We start from the raw sequence: 27,417 nt of genomic DNA on the forward strand, positions 1-27,417 counted from the left end.
TTCATCACGTGACTACGTTTTCAACCACAGAGTTGAGAGGTCAACTCGAGGGCTCCCCAAGAAGCTTTTGTGTGTGTGTTGTTGTTGTGGAAACGAGTGTTTGTTGTAAACCATTGTTGCCATAAGTGTTCTCAGCATGGGCCGAGGCCTTTATTTCATCACCTAACAAAGCGCAACAGCAAACTACTTCCAGATTATCTAGTTTAAACACACGCACACACACACACACACATTCCTCAGCTTTGGTGTCATGCTTGCAGCTGGAGTCCAGACTGATGGGCGGAGCTCTCATGAGCTTTATTGTCAATATTTCAAAAAGCAAAAAAAAAAAAAAACCAAAACCTTTTTAAATTCATGGTCATTCCCGTGTCAACATGAAGGAAGCAGGAAGGAAAGCATGGATGAAAAAACAAAGAAAGAGAGGAAACCCAAGAAAGGTGGATGAAGTGAAATATGGAAGAAAGGCAGACAAAACACAGCTGCCAAACGTGAAGGAAACGTGAGGAAAATCCCAAAGCGGTCGCTGAATTCAGTCGTCTTCGTCATCGTCTTGGTGGGGGTGCGAAAGTCCGCTGTGCTCCACCGCCCCCTTGTGGCCATGCTGGACGGACACCATGCCGGTGAGCAAGGCGTAGGACAACATGGCGCCCAGCGCCGCCAGCGCGGACAGGAACTGCTTGGTGCGTCGGTTGGGCACGTGCTCGGGGTCCCGGCACTCGTCCGAGCGGCCAGACCGGGGAGCGCCGTTATCTGTGGATGGGGGGGAAAAAAGAAAGAAAAACAGGTGCGGTATTGCCGACGCGAGCGGTCATGGAACGTACGGAGGTGGGGCGCGTCCTGACTGGGGAAGTAGACGAGCAGGATGTTGGCGCAAAATGCATGCAGGTTGTCCAGAGATTTGAGATGCTGCTGCAGTTTCCCGCTGGGAAGTTTGCACTTGAGGATTGGAGCCAGCCAGCCGAACACAAATGCGTCTAGAGACGAAGGCCTGGGGGGGGAACATGCGCGGATATTATCGGCTGTCATGAATGTCATCGCGGTCAACGATGTTGATCGTAGCAGTGATGGACTCACGAGTCTCCAAAGAAGAACTTTTGCGTTCCGAGTCGTTGCGCCAGCAGGTCCATGCAGTCGGTGGCGTCGCCGTACAACTGGAAGGCAAAATTACGATCACCTTCATCATCATCATCATCTCGGCCACGTGCTCTTTTAATACAATCGGCCATATTGTCCACATTTCCAAACTTGAAGTGATTCTTTTGCTTCCTTTCTATTTTTCAGGTTTTGCACATGGACAAGTTTTCCAAACGACCTCCTGGACATGCAACAATTTATAGATGATCAAGTTAATCAACAAATAGTTTAGCGAGAGAATCACATAAGTTGAAGTTGCGGTGGGCGGGTCATGCGCTAGATTTGTCCGAAGGCCTTCCAGACCCGCCAAGAAAGTTGACTTGACTTCCAAAGCAAATAAAACAAAATGTGTCCTGTGCTACATGCTAACAGGCAGTGCTGCTTCATCTTGCACGGCCTTTTTTTTTTTTTTAAAGGAGCGAGCTGACGGCCACGTGGGGGCCAAGCGAGAAAAAGACAAACGTCTGCTGCTGCTGATGATGATGTTCCACTGCATAAGTTTTTCCACGAAAATATACAAGAAGGCTGGAAAATGCTGCGGCGAGACGCCCGCGTGGACGTCGCTCACCTCCTTCTCCAGCTCCTCGCTAGCCTCCAGGCTGGCATCCCCTCGCAGCAGCCGCAGCGTATCCAGGTGGTGGCGCTGCATGCGGCCCGGCAGGAACAAGCTGAGCGGGAAGGACATGTGCTCGGCGTACCAGCGCCGCGTCACCTCCACAAAGTTTTTGGGCTCCACCCACAAGGCGTATAACTACAACGCACGAGTCGAAAATTGTCGCACGCATGTATACACACACACACACAGACAGGCTCACGCATACACACACGCACGCACCACGGCCGGTGTGAGTTTCTGTTGGATGAGTGCAATGAAGGCGAGGCTGTCTGCGGCCTCCTTGGCCGAGAGGTCAAAGTCTGCGTTGTACTTCTGAAAAAGGACACCAAAAGAAAAAGAAGAATCGAGGTTGTCATGACAACACCATCAACAACCAACGTGTGCTTTTCCCCTCTGAGTCACCTCGCTACGCTCGGGACACATGGCTGCTCTCATAATGGGATGGATTCACCTCAAAGTGCATGTGATCAACCAAATCGCACCCACCCACGTCCCTACTTATATTACGAGCATGCTGGTTAATGACTTCCAGCTGCCGGGAGAAGTATCGGTGCATTGGGCTGGCTGGGTGGGCGGGGGGGGTCTGATGAGGAAAATGTGGGTCAGAACCACTATGAAGAAGGAGACACGGCAGGAAAATGTCACCAGAACCTCTTCCAAGACGTCTGACATTCTTGAAAACAAAACAAACATCTTGAAAAGCCCTCAACATCTGTCTGATGGAAAGAAAGGCCACATTTACAGTTGGGACTTTACATTTGTTTGAGGATCTTACACATTCAAGGAAGGGAAAATAAAAATAAAATAGAAATGGGAAAATTACTTTTTCATAGCACTGTATGTATTATACACTGTGAAGATACTGATGTTGGCTTTTGAATGACAAAGATATAATAATGGAATCATATATTCTTAGGGCGGCCCGGTAGTCCAGTGGTTAGCACGTCGGCTTCACAGTGCAGAGGTACCGGGTTCGATTCCAGCTCCACCCTCCCTGTGTGGAGTTTGCATGTTCTCCCCGGGCCTGCGTGGGTTTTCTCCGGGTGCTCCGGTTTCCTCCCACATTCCAAAAACATGCATGGCAGGCTGATTGGACGCTCTAAGGTTGGACGAACAACCATCCACGCCCACACTCACTAGGTGTGAGTGTGGGCGTGGATGGTTGTTCGTCTCTGTGTGCCCTGCGATTGGCTGGCAACTGATTCAGGGTGTCCCCCGCCTACTGCCCGAAGATGGCTGGGATAGGCTCCAGCACCCCCCGCGACCCTAGTGAGGATCAAGCGGTTCGGAAAATGGATGGATGATATTCTTATCATTGTGCATCTCAAACTGGAGTGTGTCATATAACCATTTCTAATATTCTGACTTTAGAACAGCAATCATTGTTGGGGATATGACAACATTTCAAGCATGACTTGCTGCTGACTTGAATAACGTCTAAATCGCCGCAGTGCATTCAGTACGTTTTGTTACGTGCCTGTTTTCGTAGGTGGATGATGATGTCAGAGGTTCGCCACAGCGCCTCCTTGTGGGCGGTCCTCAGGGCGGGAATGGCACCTAAAGGGAAAGAAGAGGTGAGGTAGCGCCCTCTGTCGGCAGGCATGGGAGTTAGGAGGAGTCTCTCTCACCTCCGGGACATCTCCACGGGTTGCACACCTTGTGAACTTTGAGGGGAGCGCCGGAAAATTGAGCGTACGCCTGTCAGGAACACGCGGCACAACATTTACAAACACACGCCATCTTCTAAAAATACGTCGAAATTGTCCCGAGATGTGATTGTGAGGCAACCAGATCAGGGTGTACGCCACCCACCCCCGCCCGAAGACGACTGGTACAGGCTCCAGCACGCCCGAGACCCTTCTTATGGTTAGTAGATTAGAAAATGGATGGATTTCAACTAGCTCAAATAGTCTATCGTTGAAAGTTGATAGGGACACTGTTAAAAAACGTGCACCTGTTTTCGGGCTTTTATGAATCTCTGTGAATTCATCACATCGTCATGCCAATAACAAATTCCTAACTCATCGTTTGTTACAAATTCCTAACTCATCGTTTGTCTTTGAGAAGGGCATTTTTGGAATTGCACTAAAGTATGGAGTTATCATTTCCTCAAAATATCTGACTGGTTAAAAACAAGTGAGTGAAGCAGTTGGGCGTGTCGTTTGCGTGACGAAATGCTGCGGTGTAATGTGTAAATATGTAATATGTAACTTCCACACATTGTATAGTAAGACGTATGCATTTACATTCATTTTTATTTTGTTTTACTCTGCTGTCTGCAGCCAGATCGACAATGTAAACGGGAATTTGTTAATTCAGGGCTTACCTGGTTACAAAAAGGCTCAATTAAAATAAAACAATAATAGTTGGAGGAAGTTGTTTCTAAATTCACGTCGCCCTCTGACGCGCAGTCTTGACATCATGCACTTATTTGTTACGTCGCACGCAGAGTATATCCCGTCTCTTCTTGTTAGCATGCAAAGCTGGCATCGTGAATGCCGCTGCCACAAAACGCAACTAACGTCAAACACAAAACGACCCCAAAATCAAAAAGGAACCGACCAGAAGCACCAAGCAGTCGCTGTTGACGGACGGCAGCCCCCAATCTCCTTCCCACACGAACAGCTCATCGGGCGCCGCCATTTTTCCCCTTACCGGAAGTGAGTAACTGCTTCTTACTTGTGCCCAACAAAGTAAAAGTGACTAAACGAGCTGCCGACGTAGAGCAAGGAGAAAGTCAATTGCGTTTTGTGTCCCTCTGTTTGTCAACTCGTACCTGCCCGTCCACCCAGGGATTGGTCAGTACGTGTGCGCGCCCGTTTGTGTTGTGCTTGTTTGTCTGTGAGTCTGTCCGTGTCTGATTGTAGAAGGACATGAAACATTGCAGACATACATTTTAATCAAATACATTGAAAGTCGTGTAAAGGTTAATAGATATTTTGACAACTCAATTACAACTTGTATTTGGGAACACTGTGACAAGTGAAAAAAGTCCACAATACACAGATACATTTACACAATGGCAAGTGGGGGGTTCTTGGGACTCAGACATGTCTAATGATATCATGACTGAAATAGTGTTGGGCTGGGTCGGAGCGTCTTGAGCCAAAGGTTAAGGGCAAACTTGGTCCCTGCGCTGACTCGCTCCACGTCGGGCCCCCTGGGCGGCGCGCGGCACAAGAGGACACAGACGGGCAGGGCGCCGTTCTTCAGTCCGCCATCAGGGGACACCTCGGACACCCTGAGAGGTGACACAGGTCAAGGGTCACGTGCTTGTCTCCCCATCAGGCGTCGCGAGCACCATACCTGACGGAGGCAGGAAGGCCTTCTGGCTCGTCCGTTTCAGCTGCTGAACAGTCCTGCCCATCCACGGCGGCCACTGAGGCGCCGGCCAGCCGAGCGTCAGCCCACAGACAAGCGCTCACCTCAGCGGGGGATGGGCGCAGACACTCCTGATGACATCATTAACACGCATCATCAATAACGCTCCAATGTTAAGTCAACGCCAGGTTAGCATGCTAGCTAAGGTTAGTGTCAGGGCTGCAACTAACACAAACATGAATTGACAAATTAATCGACAACTATTATGATAATCCATTTGACATATTAACTTCAAATTGCTCCAAATTGCTTTTTTTTTTTTTTCAAAATTCATCTTTTCATTAAAAAGCAATAATTGATAGATTGTCTGAATCAAATAATAGTTGCAGCCCAAATTAGGATTACCTGGAGCTGCAAGTGCGTGTGGGCCGAGCGGAGCAGCACGTAGACCACGAGGTGGTGCCGTTGGGGAGGTCCTCTGCTCAGCATGAGGGGGTACACTGACTGACACGCACCAGTGATTGTCTGATTACTTGGATTTGATCGACAAACGTGCATACACTTTCCTGCTCTCACCTCCCACACACCCAGAAACTTCGCACTTGGGAATTGTTCCGCTTCCACAGCCAATCCCGTTTCCTCCTTCAGCTCTCGCAGACCCGCCTCGAGAAGCTACATTTGTTGTTTTAATTATTTTGTTACTGATCGGTAACTGTCCGAACCTTGACACACATGCACATACTGGGATGTTGCCAAGCAGCTGACAAGTCTGGGAAAACGTACCGTCTCATCCGGTTCAAGATGGCCGCCTGTGGGAGAAAGGCACTGCGTGAGAGAAAGTGGGCGTGGCCCCTAAGGAGAAAAAAGGTGTGGCCATGGACAAGAGGGTGACAGAGATCTTACCTGGTAACACCCAAATATTGGGAAATATTCGCAGGTGTTTTGCTCGTCGGGTCAGCAACACTCTTTGATCGGCAGACTGAAGGATGATGGCCACGCCCACGTCCACTCCCCTCTGCTGAATGTCCAATGGGACAGAGGCCGCCTCTTTGACGGACAGGTGTTTGATGGGACAATAGGCCGGCCTCTGACAAGCAAAAAGGGGTCACGGTCTGGTAAACTGTCAATCAAGTCCAGGAATTCTCCCCGGACCCATACCCGAATGAATAATAACAAATCAACTTCATTGGCAATCAGGTAACTGCAAGTGGTCGCTACCTGGAGGAGGATGCCGGTTGGGTCTCGGGAAAGCAGCAGGCGGTTCTGGTCCAGCCGCCAACGGATGCTCGCCTGGTCGCCAGAGCCCAAGCTGCCCGTCACGCTCTGAGGGCGGAGACCGTGTCCGGGTCAGGATGGGCGCCAAGCCAGCCCAGAGCGGAAAGGTGACACGCACCTGGAGGAAGGAAACCACCTGCGGCGGCGCCCCATCCATGCACGTCCATACTATAACCCTCCGCAACACCTCCATCGCCACACACCACGCGATCACTTGTTCCTCTGTCGGAAACAAACAAGCACCGCCAATCACGTCCTTGTAATGCAGTTTACACGTAGCAGTAGCGACCAACCAATCCTGATTGCAACTTGTCCAATGTGTCCTCAGAACTTAGCTCGCTAATGCTAAACGGACGAACTCTAGCAACTAACGCATTCGTTCGGCGCACGTTTCGCTTCCTGCAAATTGGATTTCACGGTGAAGTCAAAATTGAGAAACCTACGCCAGTGAGTGCAAGAGGGAAGAAAAGTTTCCGCACCGACGACACAGCAGTGACAAACACTTCTCCTACATCTGGTGTCAAATTTCACAATAAAAGCGAGCCGTTCGGGGTGGCTGAGCGATGACGTCTGCACAGCCAGGCTCTCTTGCATCGAGAGGCAGATTGATTGTCCGAGAAAGAGGAAAAGTTAAGCAAAACGTTTTTGAGGTTGCCCGGAGCGGGCATATCGAGCCACACTTGCACACAAAGCTTTTAATGTGAAGAGCCTGTTTTCAAATGTTCGACTGAGGCGTACCACTTCAGCGCATTTTGGGCCCCAGTCTTGGCAAACATAAAACTACAAGTACATGTAATATATGCGTGTGTATTTCATTACCAGTCAAAAAGTTGGACACACATTAGGATGAGGAACTGTGTCCAAACTTTTTACTGATAGTGCATGTGTTGTATCTGTCCATCAATATCTTCGACATTTTTGCATGTGTGACTTTCATAGGTTTGCCAGTCACATGCACTCCACTTGTCATTAAAGAACCAAACAGACCAGGACATTTGTTGACACTTTATTGATTTTGGTTGATTTCAAATGCAGCAAGGTGCAATTTCCCCCATGCGGCTAACGCTACACGCTAACTGACCAAACGCAAGCAAGATGTGAAGTGAAGAAACGAATTATCGGTGCGAGTCGCACGACTTCCGGTGAGTGACGTGAAGCTCGTTTGCATGAAGCGTCCTAACTCATGTGGTGAACATGTCGGCAGTGTTAAATTTGGCTTGCTCGTATGTCTGCTTGAAGCTAAATAATTTGTCAAAGAAAACGCAACCAACTTTCATATTGTGTAGGCACAGATACATCTCAGAGTTGTGCACCGATTTCAAGCAAAGGCTCATGGGGGATATAATGATGACACATTCTTAATTTAGCTCGCTAATGAGCCACAATATAAAAAAAAAAATCACAGTACAACCCCCCACCCCCATACACACAAAGGCTATAATGTCACTACTACCCTATTATATCGTGGGAAAAAAATGTTGTGATGCTCTTCTGTTACTCCTCTCATTGTGTTGTAAATCAAATGGTCATGCTTTTATGACGCTGTCACAAGGTTGCGTTGAATCGAGCTAGGCCTCTTCAGTCCTGCCAGAGCAGCTTCCTCCGCTCCCCACCTGGCAAGAGTCAAAACGTGAGACATGGCGATCGGTGATTGGCAGAAGACGACGGGTGCCGTCTTACCATGATGGGCGCGTAGTGGAAGCGTGTCCTGATTTCTTTGGTGACGCAGACGCAAAGCAGCAGACAGACGCCGGCCTCCAGGAACAGCAGAACCAGGATGAGGCCGCGCAGGCCCTGAACCACGCGCTGGAAAAAAAAACACCCGAGTCGCTATGACAACAGCCACAGCCATATATACACTTGTGCGCAGCAGAATCTTTTGTATTTAAACACAAGCGAGTGGGCCTGGTCTCCCATGGTAGCTGCAAACATCCATTTTGGTGTGAAAGAGGGCACGATACAAGTGTGCCATGTTGCGCCGCCATTCCCTTAGGGGGCCACAAATTCAGCCCAAGATTTTGAGAGGAAGAGGCAAACTTTTATTTTAGATCCCAATGAGTCGTGGCAGTCATTTTAGGTTTTCCTTATTTTTGGAAAAAAGAGTTTCACGGTGTCACCTTTCAAGTCTTTCAGTGCAGGCAACTATACTGTGTCAATAGTATCAAAGTTAGCCCCTTGGCAGTGATGTGATTTCATGCCATAAGAGCTACTGACACTCCCTTGGTGACCTTCTGGTAGCTGGCAGCCCTGCTTTCGGATATCCCATTTACGGCTACCTTTTTCCACTTGCTCAAAGCAACTGACGCTCCATCAAAACAAGACCCAGCTTAGCATAAACATGCATTCTGCCATGAGTGGAATTCTAGTGTCTGACGACGACTCAGGCAAGTACCGTGTAACGATGAGAGGCCACTCGGTGAGCAACTGGCTTGAACAATGCGGCGGCTCGTCTACTGACAAACTTACGTTCAATAATCTCAGATTTCCGACACAGTGTCCCCATGCTGAGGGATCGTCGAAGAGCTGCTCGCCGCAGACGTGCTCAGACGACCAACTGGTTGCTAGCAGCCAGATCAGGCAGGCGATGCCTGCCAGGCTCAGCAGGACGCTGATGACGTTGCACCACAGACACGCCCACATCTGCATGACGCAACAAAAGGGCTGACCAGCGGGAGCGGAACAACGGGATCAACGTGATGTCATCAAAAGGAGACTCACCAGCCTAATGGAGGTCTTCCTGTGAGCCGCCAATGACAGCCAACCAGAAACCAGAAACTGGAGGGACAGCAGAGGGCGCTAATCAAACACTTGAAATGACGACACATTATGCGAAATAACACGTCACATCGTACGTCGCATGACAAATATCACGTTACAAGGCAAGTGATGCGTCACCAATTCTGGGTCAAACTTTGCATTTTGCGCCTCAATTAAAAACAATGAAAGTCTAGCGCACCCATCACACACATCATATGAACACAATGACATCACATGTCGGCACTCAACTCACCCAGACGCAGAGGCAAAATGCCACGTGCACAAGCAGGAACCGTGAGATGGCCGTCAGGCTGAAGAGAACGCACAGCGACCCGATGACCAGCTGGACGACCTGCAAACATGTTCACACACAAACATCAAGCTCTTGCGTGGCGCAGCATCCGGAGGCATTGTGGGGACGCACGACCTCACCCCAAGGCCGGGGATCTCCCCTCGCTGGTAATCGGCAAAGCCAGCGTCCTTCTTGGCGGGAAGCGCAGGGGACGTGGCCTGCTCATCGGTGGGCGGAGCCGCAGCTGCGGGGCGTAGCGGCATGGATTTTGTGTCTCCGACATCTTGCGGGATGACCTGCGTGACGATCAGCATGCCGCCGACGCTCGTGACGGACGAAGATGTTGCCATTCTGCCACAGAAGGACACACCTTTTTGTAGAAGCCAACCCTTGCTAGATCGCCGGCTTTGAAACAAGCGCGTTTGAGGGGCTTTTACAAGACAAAGGCAAGTGGTAATTTCCATTACTACCCGCTTGGACCACAACATGCGATGTGGCAAGATGACAAGTCCTCAGTCCTGGTAATGACTGGAAATTTGTTGTTCCCATAACACAGCGAGAACATTTACCTGGCCGTTAATATGTGCAATGTCATCTGTGGTGCCATTTGATGCCCGCCGCGCTGTGATAATGGTTTGTGTCTGCTTCCTAACAGTCAGACTGACCTCCTGAGCATCCGGCTCATATATGTATGGTCCTGATCCTGATCCTGGGCAATCGGCCCCCGTCAGGGACTTGCCCCCCCTCCCGGGTCCCACACCCGGCACGAATCCCGTTGGTGTCTTGCAAGGTTCCCCGCCAACATTTCCTTCCCACACCTCCCGCAAGCCACCCTTCTCCCTCCGCGACCCCCCTCCCCATTCGCCATTCGTTTCCCCCCAGCCCCCCCTCCATGCGCCCTGCCCGCTCCCTCCCTTCTCCCCCTCATTCTCTCCGTCCACTCTTTCACAGCCTCTCACGTGTCTGGCATAGTTTGCTTTCGTCACCCACCTTTCACACCCTCCGCACAACCTCATCTTCCTCCAACTCTTCAAACATCTGAATTCCCTCATCTTCCTCCAACTCTTCAAACATCTGAATTCCCTCAGATCTGTGTAAAATGTCGCTTTCCGAATCGATTTCTGACCGGCTGTGTACATTTTCCATAGTGAGCCCTGCTATTGTTGTCTTAAAGTGACGTCACACTTCTGGGTTTGTCGCTCGTCAGGATTTCACTTCGGGAAAACGATTAATTTGTCGAATTTAAGACTTTTTTTTTCATTCTTCAATGTATTTTGATTAACTACTTGCGACATAAAAATGTTTCATTTGGGACTTTGTAAACTTACTTCAATATTTACCTTTCATTTTTGTTTCACTGATTTGTTTGAGATGAGGAAATCGCCAGTGCATCCTTCTACTTAAATGTCCTACTTTCATAATATGACATCACTGCAGCGTGAATTTTTTATATAAATTTCACCAGAACACCAAAATATCCCAAACTTTTTGTGAGTAGTAGATGTATGTAAACATTTAGGGGCGCATTTTTGACACGCAAAGGCTTCTTGACAAGTCGTCCGTCCGCCAAACGCGTAAATTTCACATGCCGTGAAATAATCCGAATTGCGCACAAATATGTCCTGTTTCAGTGGTCAGCTGTCGCCCCACAAGACTTATTGTCGTTGTCCCACAAAACAGTAAAACGTATCAAAGTGGACAAGTTTAAAACGAGTTTCGGTGAATGCGTCACGTTTGGCAAGAAGGAAAGCAGGAAGTAAAACAAGTGACGCGACGTCCCCAAAAACCCAACAAAAACAATCTCACCTGCTGCTCGGTGGACGTTCAACGGCACTCTTGAGACACTCCACTGCCTAATATTCTAAATAAGTTAAATAATTGGATGTTAGTAAAATGCCTAGTCAAGTCGATTTGATCGTGAGACCAAACCACGGAGATTAAGATGATGCGTTTGTAGGAACCTGTAAAAACTGTACAAAGAACCGACATCTATCACACCACTACATATAACCGTGTCACGTGTCACAATATACTGAGTAACAATACATAAATAATCAGTCGTTTTGTTCGTACGACAGGCCCTAAAACCTGTTCAATAGACGTCGAGCCAAACACGAAGTCAAATTTGAAAATGGATTGCAATACGTAGTTCCTACAGACGCTGAAGGCACCACAAACATTTCCCGTCATTCACATAACTTTTTTTTTAATTGTATTTTTTTTTCAAATGTACAAAACACAATGGCATGGTAAATTGTTATACATAAAAATACACTTTTTTTTTGTCATTTGCTCTTTTGATTTGGTTACTGTAAAATGAAGCAGACGATGTGATTCACAGCTGATTTAATGACCGCCATTTGTGACAAATTTCATCATTTCAAATGAATTTCAAGTTCGGCTTCACAATGTGTGCCCTGCGATTGGCTGGCAACTGATTCAGGGTGTCCCCCGCCTACTGCCCGGAGACGGCTGGGATAGGCTCCAGCACCCCCCGCGACCCTAGTGAGGATCAAGCGGTTCGGAAAATGGATGGATGGATGGGCTTCACAATGCTAATGTTGACAAGCTAAAATGAGCTAAAATAAACCAAGCTAAGCTGGCGTGTCGGTTAAGTGTTGCTTGTCAGGGAGTTGTCGTAGCTCCACCCTCGGCTCTGAAACTTTGTCATGGTTTTTGTCATCCTGGGTGTATGATGTACCCTCATGACAATTGGCGGACTTCCTGCGGACACATGCCAGGATTACGGCTGACATCAGAAAACAGATGCAGGTGGTCAGCACCAGGGCCACCCCAGCCAGCCTTCCCTCGTAGCTCCGCCTTTCACAGAGCACCTGTGGCGGCGAAGATGAGGACCCCACCCCGATGGTCCAGTCGTCCTCCGCACCGGCGCCAGGGCGCATGGAGCGCGGTCGAGCCGACGCAATGACTTTGTAGCTGGCGACCGTTTCCGTGTAGCCGTCCTCTTCTGCTTGACAGTGGTATTCGTCCGGCGCGTCTGTGTTGGCCAAGAAGGTTAGGCTGCCGTCACCCGATCGGATGAACAGTCGCGGCGGGAGGTCTCGGAATCGCGTGGACGTCCATTTCAGCGTGCATGACTCCCAAGGTTTGTGGCACCGGAGCCTGACGACTTCATTGACACGCGCCGCCACATCTGCATGCGCCACACAACACACGTCACGTCAGATATCATACGCCAAGTTACAGGCATGATATATCACACATCACAACGCACCGGTGAGTCGACACACAACACATGCTACACTCCACGGTCAGACATGGATCATCTCGTGCCACATGTTACACGTCACAAGGCAGTCATCACACACCGCACGCCAGATGCTACATGTCAAACGGCACACGCCATCAGAGTTCACAACTCGATGTCTCACTTTTGACAGGGGGGTTGCCGCCTTCTCCATGACATGCCTTCGCCACGTCACCACCCTCCAGGAGTTGAACCCTGATCAGCAGACATGTTCAAAATGCTCTTCGTACATCAACAGTATGTGAACAACGTGGTGCCCATTTCAAGACAGGCTGTACATCATCAATATGTGTTCGAATGTCATCAATATATGCCAGTGAAAAGATTCCGTCGGGAGGTAACCCTAACGCTAACCCCAAACCCTAACCTTACCCAAACTCGAACCCCTAACCCGAACCACTAAACCCAACCCCAAACCCTAACCCCACTAACCCTAACCCCTAACTTTAACCCTAACGCTAACCTCTAACCTAACCCTAACCCCAACCACTAAACTTAACCCCTAACCCTAACCCCCTAACCTTCACCCTAACTCCAACCCCTAACCCGAACCCTACCCCTTAACATTAACCCTTAAACCTAACCCTCACCCCTATTCCTAACCCCAACCCCTATCCCGAACCCTAATACCCTAACTCGTACCCAAACCCAAATCCTAACCTAACCTTTACACAAAGCCTACCCCCCCAACCCTAACCCAAACACCCTAACCTGAACACCAACTCTACACCTAACCCTCGTAACCCTAATCCTAACCCCCTAATCCCTAATCTCCTAACCAGTCTCGATGGAGATGTTCTCTGTGCGGAAGGTCTCTGTCACACTGAAGATAAACACTCTTAAAATTTGAAAAAATTCCCTCGTGTGAACCTGACCTCGTGCCTCTGCCCCCCGCTAGGCCACCCAGTACGTGATGATTATGTGATCAATACATGATTATGAGTGATCGAAACACGAGCAATAATGATGCCGGCATGACAGCGTGGTCCGTACATGCATTCATCCTGTCCCGGTTCCTGGTCTTTGGCTTTTTCACATTCTCGTTCCTGGTCCAAACGGGCGCACAGCTTCCTGCTTCGGCTCCAGCCGCAAAGAGGGTCTCTGGCCAATAGGCAGCGTCCGCACGAGCGGTGGGCGGAGCATCGAGCCACCGGCACGGCGGTGACGCCGCCCCACGAGCCGACGAATGCCACGCCCTGATAACGCCACGGACGCATTCAGCAAAGACGTCTAACGGGCCGGATGACGTCTAACCTCCACTTTACCTTGGAGGCCGACAGCGCCAAGGCCGTAACGTGGTCGCCGCGCTCCAGCACCGCAATCTCCTCAATGACCCGCGGACCGCGCGAAGATAAAAACACTTTGTGCAGGATTCCGTTTTCTAGAAACGCAAACACACTCAACTGACATCACATCGCTTTCATGTCTCAAGTTTCACGTTTGCAGAAAAACATCGGCCGTGACCGGGTGTCTTTGAGGTTTGCGTCGGCAGGAAAAACCAAGAGAGTAAAAAAAAAAAAAAAACACTTTGACGGGCGATGTAAATGACTTGCAAGCAGTCGTCTTTGAGGCTCACCGGTGAGGAGGAAGAGAAGCTGGTAACGCCGACCGTCAGCCGCGCGCACGCTCATGACCGCCACACGACTGTAGCGGTGGTGGGTGGAGACCAGCAGGGGGCGGCTTTGCTCCGGAGCCACGTGGCCATCTGTCAGGAAGGTGCGCTTCACCTCCTCCAGTTTGCTATGCGAGGCCCCCTCCAGGCCACACTGGTTGCACATACACACAATCATTCGCCACTTACCAGAAGGATTTTGACATCGGGGGGCGAGATAGCGCCGTCAAATTCCCTTTGTAACGATCGGCGACTCGGCGATGAGTGAATGATTGCGTTCGTAATCATTTACTCATTCCCTGTCGCGAGGTACACGTTTCGGTAAATACGCATTAGCCAATGGAGACTAAATAAACAAGCTGCTGTGTTGAGAAGCATTCACACATTAAAAACTCGCTGATTAGTACATCGGGATTTTTGTATTGTGGACTAGGATTGAAACAATGAACCGAATCATGGCTCATATTGCCAATGGAGTCCGACGAAGTAACCGTTTGTGTTGGGAGTCATTGATTGAGAGGCTATTCCCAAATCTCTGCGCATGGGGATTTTGATGTAGTCAACTAAATTGCTGAGTCACCGAGGCACGATGGCGAAAAGTGCGGTCATTTCGTTTATGGGTGACAGACTAACCTGCCCGAAGTCGGAGCTTTTGGCCTGCAGGGGGCTCCACAGGTGAGTGTGAGCATCGAAGTGCCTGTAGGGGCCGGCGAACGCCTCCCTGAGGGACGCCAGCCGGAAGGCACACACCGCCGACTCGGGACGGAGGGACCTGCGACAGCGACAGGAAGTGGAGTGAGTGGCATCCGTGATAGACGGCTTAAGGACAGTCTTTGTTCTCCGTATTAAGGCAACTGAGCACACAGTATGGCATCGATGGACTTTTTTTTTTTACTGTCACTAGTTGTAACTATAGGACAAGGTAAGTTGCGCACCACTGCGAGCTGAAGATGGCGTAGAAGAGCGTGTGGGCGGTTTCGCCATCCTCCGGCGGCGGGGGGAGGGCGAAGATGTCGCGCAGGACGGCAAAAGGCGGCAGGCAGCGGAGCGTGGTCTTCACCAGCGACGTCCACTTTTTCTGCAGGATCTGGACGCCGCCCACGTCATCCTGCCGGCCGCAACGCGGGGTGTTTAGTTAGCGTGGGCCCGTTGCCTCTTTGGTATGCCCAAGGGTCATGTTTTGCTGTGTGCTTAGCTACATGCTACATGCTAATGTGAGTGTCCTTGGCGCGAGTCCCAGAGCACCTGGCAGACGCTGGCCACGCGCGCCACGTGCTGCTCGTCCCGGACGTTGAACTCCTTGGCCACTTCGTTAAAGAAGAAGAAGACCTTCCTTTGGGCGGCGTCCAGTGCAGAGCCCACAAAGTCCGCCTCTGCACGCAGGAAGTGAGGGTGACGGCCATTCTAGGGGAGCGCGTGCGCGTGCAGCGTCACCTTCCAGTAGGATGGGCGACGACTCCTGGCTGACGTCTGGACGGCCGCCTTTGCTGAAGTGTCGCGCGATGAGTGGCGTGACTCCCTTGAAGTCGGCCATTACGGCGGTGAACAATTCGCCGTCTGCGCCCCGCACAAAGTCAGTCAGGAGGCGGGGCTTATGCACTTGACGTCACCCGAATCCGGCGACCGGCGGCGTCGTTGCCGACCCGCGACGAGGGCGGTGCTCCTTTGCCACGGGCTGAAGGGGCAGCGACCTCGGGCAGCTGGGAGGCGGGTCATGGCCAAGGTGTCGGCGTCCTGCAGGGGGAGGAGGAGTCTTCAAACAGGAACGCTCACAGTACAAGAATGTCATCAGCATGCCCACGCAGGAAGGCCGACGGCTGCGCTCACCAGGAAGGCGTCGCGTGGGCTGAAGGCGAAGCTGCCGCAGGCATACACATGCGAGGCGTTCAGGTGCTGCAACACCCCCACAAAGTTTCCGCACTCCATCTACACGCACGCACATACACATCGTCTTTGATCTTCCACCCACCACGGAAACACATGAAAAGTCTCACAGAGGTCAAAGGTTACCGTGGCGTTCTTCCCTTTGCTCCGACAGACGTCCACATCGGAGTCCGTCGGACGCCAGGACACCTGCGGAAGGGGTTAGACGCGTCGCGGTCAGGCGGCGTTCGGACAGAGCGGCGGGCGCCGACCGCATCTGTTCACCTTCCTCTTCAGGGCCAGGACGTCGCCGGCGCTCACGTTCAACGAGAGCACAGCATCCCGCGCGCCCACGTAGAGCGTGTCGTGGTCGTCGCTCAGCAGCAGCGTGGTGAAGTTGTGGGTGTCGGCCAGAGAGAAGCGCACGAGCGGCCTGTCGGGAGAGTCTGAGCACAAAAACGGTTTCCAATGCGCACGGACCACTTCCTGTCTGAGCTCAGACGTGACACTTCATACAGGAAGTGGTCTGAGCTCTGGCCAGATGGATGACACATTGACAGTTTGATTGACAGCTTGACGGAAAAGACTGCGAGGGTCGCCACGACAACACCGAGTGACCACCTCTCAACCGTCGTCATCATGTCGGTCAGTGTTGCCACGGTTACAAATCACAGAGCACGTATCATGTGACCGAGGTCCAATCAGCTGCACGGGAAGTGGAACAAGAAGGACAAGGACTCACTAAAGAGGAAGGAAGAGTGCGCGCGGAGCGGCAAAACGGCGTCCGTCCCGACGGCATCCATCGCGATGGCGACGAGCAGCAAGACGAGCGCGACGGCCATCATGAAGGTAGTGAGTGACAAGGAACAGGAAGGCACTCTACCGCTTCCTGTCGTTTGGTCTTCAGAAGGGGGCGAGGCAGACGATAGCGTGATGCCTTCAAACTTCTTGTTTCACTTCTGCGCCGCGTCTTTACCACACCATTGCCAATGTCTCTTGCAAGAAGTTCAAAGTCAGGTGATCTTCTGCTTTCTTTTTTCATCTCCATATACATGCGTAAATAGTCGATCTGCAAGAACATGGCCCGGAGAGCAAGAAAAATCTCTCGTCTATTGGTGATACTTTGATTAAAATCTCATTTCATGGCCAACGCGTGCCAAAAAGCAGCTTCACATATTTTTTCTTGCTACCGTACACATAATCAGATCAATGCTGCAAATGCGGACAAAATGACAAAACGATGCTTGTTCATTGTACTTTGCTAGTCAAACACACACAGGCGGCATCTGGCTTCCATGACATCACTTCCTGTCCCCCGAGATAGCAAACATGATGGATTTGGAGTTCGATTACTTTTATTTGGTCAAGCAGCAACAGAAAGTGACAGAAAAGTCAGTGACATCACTTCCTGTAGGCGTGACATCACTCCCGCCATTGTTTTTTTCCCATTTGAATTTTTTTTTCCTACAACCCCCGCCCCCCCCAAAAATGGACTTGATATTTTGTCTTCGATTTGTCAGTCAAGTGACCTCCTGCTAAGGCATGGCTGTAAGGGGGCGTGGCTTCCTGCAGACAGCCAATGAGAAGCGGTTCCAGCTTTGGCAAGAAGGCACTGCAATGCATAACCACCACCGGCGGGTGGTGGGGGGGGGGGCATTGTCCTGTCACCGTGGCTCTGGTCTTGGCGGAATTGTGGGACGCGATGGAGGATGACGACCGCCGCGGCTGGAAAATAAGAACACAAGTCATGTTTCCGACTTCCTGTTTGGAATCATCATCAGACAGGCGAAAAACCTCGGATGACTTCTGATTGGGCAAAAAACGGAATTGCGGCGGTTGCAACCTGTTAGACGAGGCTGTCGACGCAACGGTCAGATGGGGGCGAGGCGGAAGAACTGACGGCTTTTTGGGTACCGCTGGTTTGGGCGGACGTGAACCCTAACAAAGAGAATTCGTGGGACATGATCACGCGCGCAGGACGTCCCACATGAGCGCAAAATACCAAGAGGCGTGCGCGTACCTGATCGGGTGAGACTGGGTCAGGGGGGAGGGGCTTAGTGGGTGGAGCCGGTCGGCTCGCTAGCAGCTGAACATTAGCGAAGGTAAGGACAAAGAGTGGAAAGTCAGGAAACGTGCTCATGCTGACATGCGTGTTAAGTAGCGAAGATTAGGGCTCCTTTTCAGAATAATTCCATTCATAGAGATAAAGACACCCATACATTTTTTTTTTCGTGATTCCACTTATTTTATTTTTAGTATAGAATCGTCTGCTATTGTTTGAATTCAATATGGCTGCCACATAGGTCTCTGTTTTTTGCAACAACATCATGAGATAAGAAAAGCTTTATTTGTCTCACAATGGAGAAATTCCCAATTTACAGCGGCAAAATTATGAAAGTGGAACACAAAAAGTGAATAAATATAAATATTAAATATACACAGAATCATATTAAAAATGGGTGAGTGCGGGGTGAGTCCAGTTTTCATGAGGCTCCCCCTAGTGGCTTTAAGCATAGCTTGAAGGGGAAAAAATACTAAATAAATACAAATAAATGGCTGGCAACCGATTCAGGGTGTCCCCCGCCTACTGCCCGAAGACAGCTGGGATAGGCTCCAGCACCCCCCGCGACCCTAGTGAGGATTAAGCGGTTCGGAAAATGGATGGATGGATAAATAAAGGCTGCCCCGTGCCAACTGACACGGCCCGAAAGGACTCAACACTCGTTTGGCCTCCGTTTTCATGAGCGGACCATTACTCTGGAGCCGGTTTTGTGTCGATTCGAGATTTGAACCGCAGCGAGGCCGCTTGGCCAAGCCTCAGATTAGAGCAAATCACTATGAAAGCCACTCATTGTTTGCGAACCGCCAATCAGCATTTTCCCTCTCCGGCCAATCAATGAATGGCCAGCGTGCCTCCTGTCCAGACAACGGTTCCTACCTGAACACCTCTGGCGGGAGGGGCGGGTGGAAGAGGCTTGGTGGGCGGAGCCGGACGACATTCAGATCGCTGAAGTCACAACAACAAATGAGCTGAAATTTTAGGGCGGCCGGGCCGCACACACCGGGACTACACTTTGCAACTCGCGACTGGAACAAGACACAAAACAACTTTCAACACACCGCACTAGATTTCGACAACATTCTAGAGCATGTGTACATGGACGCTGGAACATTCAAGCACTACCAAAAAAAAAAAAAAAAAAAAACGTAATCTATAAAGACACTGCATTCCACAGCATTTTAAAACACGGCAACATTTTACAGACTCGATTGTGACTAAATTCTAGAAGCTTTTATTTGGCCTTTTGGAACATTGCAACATTCTGTGCGGTATTTAAGGGCGCTCTAACGTTTGACAATTGATTCTCGAACAAAGTACAACATCGGGGGGGGAAACATTCTACACATTTGACACCATGTCCCTACCCTAAATGACACTCCACAATGGCCTTGAATGCTCACGGAGAACATTCGAGCACGCTACGCAACATTCTGGAGCATTCTCGGGTTCCCCAGAAAAGGCATGAGAACACTCGACAACAGTCGGCACACCAGCACACTCGAGAGCAGTCGCCAAGCCATGACAACACGCGACAGTCTAGCGAGAGGATGGCGTGACACAGACAGGAAGTGGTCATGCCCGTTTACCTGCGGCGGGGGATTTAGTGGGGGGGCGGGGGGGAGTGGCTTAGTGGGAGGAGCAGGCCTGTTGGCAAGCTGATTGGAGAGAAAACAGGAAGTAGCAGAGTGACAGACATGCGCCGTCCACGTGTTCTCACGTCTAAGTCGTCATGGTTTGTTTATTTTTGGTTTTTTTTTTGGGGGGGTCGGTGTCACTTACCTCCTTGAGCGGCGGCGTTCCGGGGATGTCCGACAATGGTGACGATGACACGTTGGTCTCAAACCTCAGCGGACGAATTTGATCCACGTTGCGGTCCGAAGAGCGCTCTGTCGCCGGAGTCCTGGACAACGGTCGCACGTGTTCACGCATACGATGCGAATGCATACCTACGCATACGCTGCGGGTTTACCGGTTGTGTGAGGATTTGGGTGAGAGTTTGCCGCCTCCCAAAGCGAAACACGCGCGACGGAGGCGAGGAAAGCGAAGAGCGAGGAAGAGGAGCAGCGCCGGCAGGATGACGAGGAAGAGCACCAGCAGGGCCACCAGAACCGGATCAGACCCTATGCGCACGCACACACAAAATACACTTCAAGTGTGATTTGTGTTTTATTTGCGTGTACTTTTTTTATGAGTGCGCGCGTGTACCTGTGGCAGCGCTCGCCGGTCCGCTGTCCACGCTACCCCCGCGTCCGGCGTAGGCGCAGTCGGGCGGCGCCCATCCCGGTCGGCAGTGACAATTGTCGTTGCTGTTGCAGATCTGAAAGACGGGGAAGAGCTGAGCTGTCGGCGAGACGACGGGCGGCGGGCGAGTGAGCGCCGGGCCACTCACGCCGTGACCGTTGCACTTCCTGTGGCAATCGTCCACGCCGAAGACGGAAACGTCCTGACACTTGTGGTCCAAGCAGGCCTGGAAACACAATGTCACTCTTTTGGATGCAGTGGAGCAAGATGGTTGCTACAAATCCCCTTGTCGTGACCGGAAGGGCACGAAAGAAATGAAAAGACAAAATCGTTCATCGGCACATCTGGAGGTTTTGGAGTTCGGAGCCATACACACACACACACAGACACGCAAACACCATCATATTACACTGCCCCCAGGTAGCCAAAGTGCTCACACCACAAAGGGCCGGACAATGAATTCATGACGCACCAACTGTTTCAGCCTTTCCATTCTTTTCGATTACGTGATCATGAGTGTCGTCCAGGGCTCTTTTCCTGACTGAAAAATATTTTGGTAGTATTTTGGTGGTTGTTTATTTGCAAGGCCTCGATGCCAATTCCCTTCATTCCATTGGGGAAAGGCGACTTGACGTGCACATTTTCAGTTGCGAGCATGGCCACACAACAACATCGACTCAATAGTTCAAGACGACCGCTGCATAGAGATTTTTTAGACGGTGGAAATTCAGCGGGTGGATCTTCTGTAAGAAATATTCTCACAATTATAAGCACTTGATTTTGTTCGAATTTGAGCCAGTTGCGCAAACCTTGCGCTTTTGGTCCAGCCGCCTTGTGACGCCTTGATGTATCTTGATAAACGGTTAACAGGTCGGAGGTCAGGGGTGAGCTCGGGCCTGACCTTGCCGGGTCCGCAGGCGGTGCCCTGGGCCACGGAGGCGGGGTCGGACACATCGTCCCCTAGGTGGAAGACGGTCCCGCGGCACACCAGGTCGCGGAGGTCGAAGCGCACGGTGGTGGTCAGGATCTCGGTGTTGGTGCCCAGCAGGGGGCGCTCCAGGCCGCCCTGGCACTGGATCCTGCCGCACTGCACGTCGCTGCAACAACCACAAACGCGGGAAGTGATCCACCGCCAACAGGGGGCATTCATGTTACACACACACACAAAAACACTGACTTGGATGCGCAGGCAACATAGGACCCGTTGGCGAGCTGGCCACAGTTTCCGTATTTGTTTCCTTGCTTGTTGACGGACGAGAAGCAGACGGCCGGTGCAGCGGTGGCATCTGACCAGCCGATAGAATTCGTTAGAATTCTCACGTCACATTACCGGGTGGTTAGTTTGGCGTGACTTACTGGGTCCCCAAAGTGTCCGGCACTGCGCATGCATGCTGGCGCAAGAGCCGGAGTAACAGTAGGCGGCGCCGTCCTCGCAGGGCTCGCCGTTCTGAACGTAGACGTTTGGCGGGCAGAAGGGGGAGGAGCCCGTGCAGAACTCGGGCAGGTCGCACTCTCCGACGGGCTCCCGGCATACGGAGCCTGCCGCCCGCAGCTGAGGACGTCAAGATATCTTTAAGATTCAGACCAAACGTTTGAAGGGGGGGCGGGGGGGGGGGGGGGGTCGGGCAGGGGGCGGCGCCCACCTGGCAGTCCTGGCAGCAGACGCCGTCGGACGAGCAGCGGGCGCCGGGGCGCAACTGACACGCGGCCGCGTCACAGCAGGGGTCCCGGCATTCCTGACAAATCGGAGCGCAACGGGCCACGGTTACGTAGGAGCTTCGCCCGCGGCGCGTGAGCTGCCGGGGGCGCGTACCTCCAGCAGGCCGCAGTCGCACTCCTCGCCGAGCTCCACGTAGAGGTTGCCGCAGCGTGGCCCGCCCAGGAGGCGCTCGGGCGCCGGCACGTTGAATAGGCACATGCCACCGCCTCGCAGAAGACTGACCGACAGGTCGGACGCGCTGCAGCTGCTGAACTGCTGACCCGGCAGGAACCTGTGGAGGGGGGGGGGGGGGCAACGGGGCAAAGGGGGAGGGGCTTTAAGTCCACAGCAAATTGGCACCGAGTTGTCAACAGTCCAGCAAGTCAGTCAAAAGCGAGTCGGCAGGAGGTAAGTCGCACGTCAAGAGCAAGTCAAATGGACATTCGCAGGACGTCAGTCTGCGGGTTTAAGTCGGGGTTGCGCCAAGGAGAGCGGCGAGCCGCGCGGGTGCCGACCCGGTGGAGGGTTCCATGATGCAGCCGCCCATGCGGGGTTGATTGTCGCAGCGGCATCGCCGTTCGGGGCTGTCGTGGCTCATCCCCAGATTGTGTCCCAGCTCGTGAGCCACCGTGGACGCCACGCCCAGGACGCTGACCAGGTGGTCCTGCCCACAACGGCGGCGGGTTGCTACAGCCGTCGACACCGATGACGACGATGATGAAGATGAGCCGACCGCACCACTCACCACGTTGACGCCTCCCGAGCGGTCTCTGGAGCACATGGACGCCTGCGCCGCCATGCCCACCGTCGTGCCGTCCAAGGCGCTTCCCCTGCGCCGCAGCGGCACAAAGGTCAACGAGAAAGCGGTCGGCGGGAAGGTCGACATGGCTTCCGGCGGCCGTACATGACGAGCTGAGCGTTGTCGTGGCGAAGGCGCGGCAGGAGCTCCCTGGTCCGCCACAGCAGGAAGTTGTTGAGCGTGGCGCCGGGGTTCTTCTCCACGCGGATCTTGTCCCGGTCGCTCCACACCTCCAAACCCGTCAGCGCCACGCGCACCTTCAGCGGCCGGTAATACTGCCGCGCGCGCGTACACATGCGAGGTGTTTTTTGGGGGCTCTGGAGGTTGTCGTCATGGTGATGGCAAGTTCAAAGGTCTCACCCAGTCCACCTGATTGGCCACATCCAGCAAGCGGTAGATGATGGTCTTGTTGTTCTTCTGGTGATTCAAGAACTAAACGGCAAGGAGATTGGTCGTCACAATATGCTAACGGTCAATCAAGCGTCCACTCACCTCCTGGTGGTCCGCCACCAGCACCAGCTCGATGTATTTGGTCTCGGACAGGATGTCCCTTTTTATCTGCGCACAAAGCACGTTCAGGAGAGGGCTTTTCTTGTTGGTTTCATTCCGCCGTTTCGTGTCACGTCGCGCCCCCCTTTACCCTGTGTAGCGGGTGCGCGACGGTATCGTGGCGTGCGCCGCCGCCGCCGCCGCGCAAAACGCCGCAGCTCCCGGCAGCTCGGTCGGCCACGTGAGCGCCGGAGAAGATCAGGTGGTCTCCATCTTCTCCCGCCTCTTCTTCAACTCCTCCTCCGCTGGCCCCGCCCCCTTCGCCACTCGCCGCAATGCTGTGGCGCAGGGGGCGGAGCTCCTGCGGCTGAACCTCCAAACTGAACGAGGAGTTGACGGCGATCACGCCGCTAAAGAGAAAGAAGACGGCTGATGGCGATGCCATCCCTTTTGACAAACGCTCGGCGGTGATCGGTCAGGGCCAGCGAGGCTTTCGCTGCAGGCCTCGACACTGTGACAAGCAAGCACTGAAGGAAGTGCGCAAGCTCCGCGTTATTGGTTGTTCCATGAAAATGCTAAAACGCACGTGTCGAAGAACAATGAAGAATTGTGTAAGCGCTGATGCTTGGGGCAAATCTGTTAATCCTTCAGGGCTCAGAGATCGCCGTAAACCACTTGGGAAAACTCACCGCAGACCGGAGCAGGTGCTGATTGCTACTCTGGAGCTTGGGAATCCTCTTACGTTGCCGTGGTAATAACAATGCGTCTAAGGAGACAAAACCAAACGGCTCAGCTCGGCAGTCCGTCTTCGGAAGGTCGGGCGGTCAGTCTGTCACTCGGTCAGATGGTCAGCTGCGTTCAAGGACTCACCACGGGGTCGTCCGTCATGGAAATTCCAGTGCCGTTGGGCAGGTAGAAGAAGACGTTTGGCGCTTTGGGCAGGAGGTCGCTGAGGTCGAAGCGCAGCCATCAGTGCAAATTTGTTGAAAAGTGATGTTGATCCATCTGCGCTCACTCACCGATTTTTCTGCAGGTCCAGGACAAGGACCTCACCTCGGACCTTCAGGCCACACTGCAGATGCTCTGGGTGACCGTCCTGAAAAGATTAGCACCTTTAACAACCGCAGTCAACAAGGACCGCAACCGACCAGGACCAAGTCAAGTCAATTTTTTTATTTTTTTATTTATAGAGACCTTAACCAAAGGAAAGTCCGATAGGGCTTCACATGCCCACGGTTGCCAAATATTAACAACATCTGTTGATCTTAAATCTCTGTCAAGGAAAAAAAAAATTGTTTTTAAATAAATACCGGTGGAAAAAAAAACAAAGACCAAAACCAACCAGAACCTCTAATCAACCAGACCCACAACCAATCAGCATCATAAAAAAAAAAAATAAATCAACCAAAGTGACAAATAACGACACCCACAAACAACCAGAACCAGAATCGGCCGGGACCACAATCGATCATGACCCCAAACAACCAGCATCAAAATTCCCTCAGACCACAACCAAACCGGACCAATGTTCATCCAGTGGCTATGCAATCAGTGGCTTTTCCTCTTCTTTCAAGTGAAACTACTTTCTGTTACAGGCGCATGACAGGAAGTAGGTTTGTTTCTTAGAATTGGATTATTTTCAAGGTCATGACATCACACCAGAAGTCAATTTGCTACAACAACCGCCGCGACATGCTGAACATGCCGCCCCCATCATCCCTTGTATGTGTGTGTGTGTGTGTGTGTGTGTGTGTGTGTGTGTGTGTGTGTGTGTGTGTGGGTGTGTGTGCGTGTGTGGGTGTGGGTGTGGGTGTTGGGGGATTTCGACAGGATGTGATCTCAGATGTGTTCGTCCTCACGCCCTCTGTCTGGAACATTCTGGGAGAAGGTCATGTGACTCACAGTGTATGACATCATCTTCATACCTATTTTATTTTATTAAGACCAAGATGAAAATGAGGAAGATCAGGGAGTACCTAACCAGAACACTCAAGAATTGCCCCCCCCTCTTGCTCACACACACACACACACACACACACACACACACACACACACACACACACACACACACGTCAAATAAAATCAACGTGAATAGCCTTGAATAAACTGACCTGCAGTGCCTCCTTCAGGCTCCGCCTCTGCCCACCGACCAGAACAAAAGGTTGAGTCCTCCCCAGCAAGGGGCGCCGCCATTCCACGTTACCTGAAAGCAATACACACGCAGTTGGCACACTTTTGACACGATGGCTGACGTGGCTAACAGAAGTCTTCGCAACCAGGGGTCCCCAACCGCCGGTCCGCGGAGCATTTGGTGCCGGGCCGCACAGAAAGAACTTGCCTTCATTCCGTTTTATTTATTTCGGAATACGAAATATGTTTTATTTTGAAAAATTACCGGATTCTCCGTTACATCCGTCTCTGTCACGCTTGACATGCATCAAACCACGCTTCTGCGTCACGTGACCGATTACGCTAAAAAAAAAAAGACTTAAAAAAGTGAATAAACTGCTGGAGATCGCAAATGACGGCGGCCTTAAAAGGACGTTCGAGACAACTGGATTAAAGTTATGGTTGAATATTCTGAGATCGCCACAATAGCATTGTTGCTATTTCCGACATGCTACCTGTGTGAGATGGGGGGTTTCTGCAGCAACGGCGACTAAAACAATATTACGAAGTAGGCTGGACATAAAACACACACTTGAGGTGTCATTGTCTCCTATTACCACGAGATGGGACCGTCTGGTTGCAAGAAATCAAGCTCGGGGCTGTGGTGAGTCGTCATTTTCATGCACTTTGAATATGCATTGTATCGTATTTTGAAAGCATTAAACATTACCATCGCGATCAGAGTGTTGCGGCCAGATTATACGATCCTTGTGTTTATTGTTATTATATTTCGAAAATGCCAGTTTTCATGCAGCTCATACCATGTTATTTTGTTGTATTATTTCTGCCGCACCTTAAATGCCGGTCCCTGAAAATATTGTCTGACATAAACCGTTAATTGTGAACACAGCCACAACCTTAGAGAGTCTCCACACTTAGCATAAAAGGGAAATTATTTCAATTAATCATTTTTCAGCAGACTCACGATCCATTAAAAGACACATACAATAGTCTGTAGGCTTTTAATATCAACTGTATACACACACACACACACACACACACACACACACACAAACAAACAACCTGTTTTGTTGTTGTAACACAGTTATACCTCTTGACGCAGTTTGTTTTAACACACTTAAACCGCTTAATTAACACACACGCGCACACACGTTTTGTTGCAGCACACGAAAACCTCTTATGGCGCACACACACGTATACACGTACACGCACTATGGCTCTCTCACACACACACACACATACACACACACATACACACACACATACACCTACACACCTACACACATACACACACACATACACACACACACCTGACCTGCCTACCTGACTGATAGTAATAGCACATGACGTGTCTAGTCTTGACCTGATCTAGTCTTAGTTCCGCTCCTCTTTGTGACGCCGGCTGCGTGCGCGGTACCTGCGAGATGGTGTCGGGGCGGCGGCGTTGCGTTCAGGGTCCGGGCGTCCGTGAACGCCCCGCCGGCGCCGATCAGCAGGATCAAAAGTAGCGGCAAAAGTTGTTTCATTTCACCGCCATGGCTGACTTCCGGTCAGCGTGTGGACGAGCCACCATGTTTGTGGAGTGCCACATCCGTTGGACGGAACGAGTTTCGTCTGTCTTCCGTCACGCGTCGTCCAGCCGCGTCCCAAGCGGAAGTTTAAGGTTTGCGCGTGTGGCGCGCATCCGTCAAAACCCAAATCTCGAGTTCCCCAAGTCCACGTCAAGTCGCGTCGCGAGCCGACAACTCGCTCGTGTTTATAACGGACCCGAGTGGTGACGTCACCCACCGAGTCAAGTTAATCCACTTTCCAGGAAGCCACACAATTGGGCTACAAAATAAAAGCGCACGGATTCTTTC

The 27,417-nt window shown here is 51.5% G+C and overlaps 5 protein-coding genes and 1 long non-coding RNA gene across 12 annotated transcripts; 1 reads left to right on the top strand and 5 right to left on the bottom strand.

Moving 5' to 3' along the window:
• Window positions 1–126: 126 nt before the first annotated feature.
• Window positions 127–4,406, bottom strand: mtx1a (metaxin 1a). Of its 3 annotated transcripts, none has more exons than XM_086114025.1 (8): window positions 4,313–4,406; window positions 3,379–3,448; window positions 3,228–3,307; window positions 1,970–2,062; window positions 1,703–1,885; window positions 1,075–1,151; window positions 843–988; window positions 276–750 (listed from the first exon to the last, which is right to left on the bottom strand). In XM_086114025.1, exons 1-8 carry the CDS (start codon window positions 4,391–4,393, stop codon window positions 530–532), a joined length of 951 nt encoding a protein of 316 aa, XP_085970151.1. In that variant the 5' UTR covers window positions 4,394–4,406; the 3' UTR covers window positions 276–529. The 3 variants fall into 3 exon arrangements, with proteins under 3 accessions (XP_085970149.1, XP_085970151.1, XP_085970150.1); XM_086114024.1 differs by having other exon boundaries at window positions 822–988; XM_086114023.1 differs by having other exon boundaries at window positions 127–988.
• Window positions 4,407–4,629: 223 nt separating this feature from the next.
• nudt17 (nudix (nucleoside diphosphate linked moiety X)-type motif 17) lies at window positions 4,630–6,940 on the bottom strand. Its single transcript, XM_086114026.1, has 9 exons — window positions 6,790–6,940; window positions 6,465–6,568; window positions 6,290–6,394; window positions 5,975–6,158; window positions 5,855–5,880; window positions 5,648–5,743; window positions 5,477–5,575; window positions 5,057–5,202; window positions 4,630–4,991 (listed from the first exon to the last, which is right to left on the bottom strand). The coding sequence occupies exons 1-9, from the start codon at window positions 6,938–6,940 to the stop codon at window positions 4,814–4,816; spliced, it is 1,089 nt and encodes a 362-aa protein (XP_085970152.1). The 3' UTR covers window positions 4,630–4,813.
• A 396-nt stretch (window positions 6,941–7,336) lies between these two features.
• On the bottom strand, window positions 7,337–11,402 carry LOC147204089 (uncharacterized). Its single transcript, XM_086113644.1, has 7 exons — window positions 11,202–11,402; window positions 9,536–9,746; window positions 9,357–9,455; window positions 9,065–9,121; window positions 8,813–8,986; window positions 8,027–8,152; window positions 7,337–7,959 (listed from the first exon to the last, which is right to left on the bottom strand). The coding sequence occupies exons 2-7, from the start codon at window positions 9,743–9,745 to the stop codon at window positions 7,915–7,917; spliced, it is 711 nt and encodes a 236-aa protein (XP_085969770.1). The 5' UTR covers window position 9,746; window positions 11,202–11,402; the 3' UTR covers window positions 7,337–7,914.
• Window positions 11,403–11,570: 168 nt separating this feature from the next.
• On the bottom strand, window positions 11,571–17,011 carry sema4aa (sema domain, immunoglobulin domain (Ig), transmembrane domain (TM) and short cytoplasmic domain, (semaphorin) 4Aa). Of its 2 annotated transcripts, none has more exons than XM_086113642.1 (14): window positions 16,881–17,011; window positions 16,424–16,584; window positions 16,286–16,348; window positions 16,103–16,201; window positions 15,919–16,009; window positions 15,710–15,832; window positions 15,521–15,648; window positions 15,211–15,383; window positions 14,909–15,047; window positions 14,240–14,429; window positions 13,929–14,044; window positions 13,657–13,859; window positions 12,788–12,858; window positions 11,571–12,549 (listed from the first exon to the last, which is right to left on the bottom strand). In XM_086113642.1, the coding sequence occupies exons 1-14, from the start codon at window positions 16,981–16,983 to the stop codon at window positions 11,990–11,992; spliced, it is 2,220 nt and encodes a 739-aa protein (XP_085969768.1). In that variant the 5' UTR covers window positions 16,984–17,011; the 3' UTR covers window positions 11,571–11,989. The 2 variants fall into 2 exon arrangements, with proteins under 2 accessions (XP_085969768.1, XP_085969769.1); XM_086113643.1 differs by having other exon boundaries at window positions 16,424–16,628; window positions 16,862–16,983.
• Window positions 15,009–16,456, top strand: LOC147204091 (uncharacterized). Its single transcript, XR_015101188.1, has 3 exons — window positions 15,009–15,070; window positions 15,180–16,165; window positions 16,314–16,456. It is a non-coding gene; the product is annotated as an uncharacterized LOC147204091 (long non-coding RNA).
• A 464-nt stretch (window positions 17,012–17,475) lies between the features above and the next one.
• On the bottom strand, window positions 17,476–27,337 carry adam15 (ADAM metallopeptidase domain 15). Of its 4 annotated transcripts, XM_086113241.1 has the most exons (25): window positions 26,976–27,337; window positions 25,540–25,631; window positions 24,448–24,524; window positions 24,299–24,377; window positions 24,118–24,194; window positions 23,580–23,838; window positions 23,432–23,497; window positions 23,300–23,371; window positions 23,045–23,214; window positions 22,886–22,970; window positions 22,656–22,804; window positions 22,255–22,432; window positions 22,085–22,177; window positions 21,798–21,993; window positions 21,619–21,727; window positions 21,343–21,538; window positions 20,590–20,667; window positions 20,406–20,517; window positions 20,170–20,320; window positions 19,980–20,100; window positions 19,787–19,855; window positions 19,077–19,145; window positions 18,159–18,224; window positions 17,982–18,076; window positions 17,476–17,863 (listed from the first exon to the last, which is right to left on the bottom strand). In XM_086113241.1, exons 1-25 carry the CDS (start codon window positions 27,082–27,084, stop codon window positions 17,803–17,805), a joined length of 2,829 nt encoding a protein of 942 aa, XP_085969367.1. In that variant the 5' UTR covers window positions 27,085–27,337; the 3' UTR covers window positions 17,476–17,802. The 4 variants fall into 4 exon arrangements, with proteins under 4 accessions (XP_085969367.1, XP_085969368.1, XP_085969369.1 ...); XM_086113242.1 differs by lacking the exon at window positions 19,787–19,855; XM_086113243.1 differs by lacking the exons at window positions 19,077–19,145; window positions 19,787–19,855.
• Window positions 27,338–27,417: the final 80 nt, after the last annotated feature.

Source organism: Hippocampus guttulatus, chromosome 6 (genome assembly GCF_054856545.1).
Source record: "Hippocampus guttulatus isolate MCC_2025c chromosome 6, RoL_Hgut_1.0, whole genome shotgun sequence".
NCBI classification, from domain to species: Eukaryota; Metazoa; Chordata; class Actinopteri; order Syngnathiformes; family Syngnathidae; genus Hippocampus; species Hippocampus guttulatus.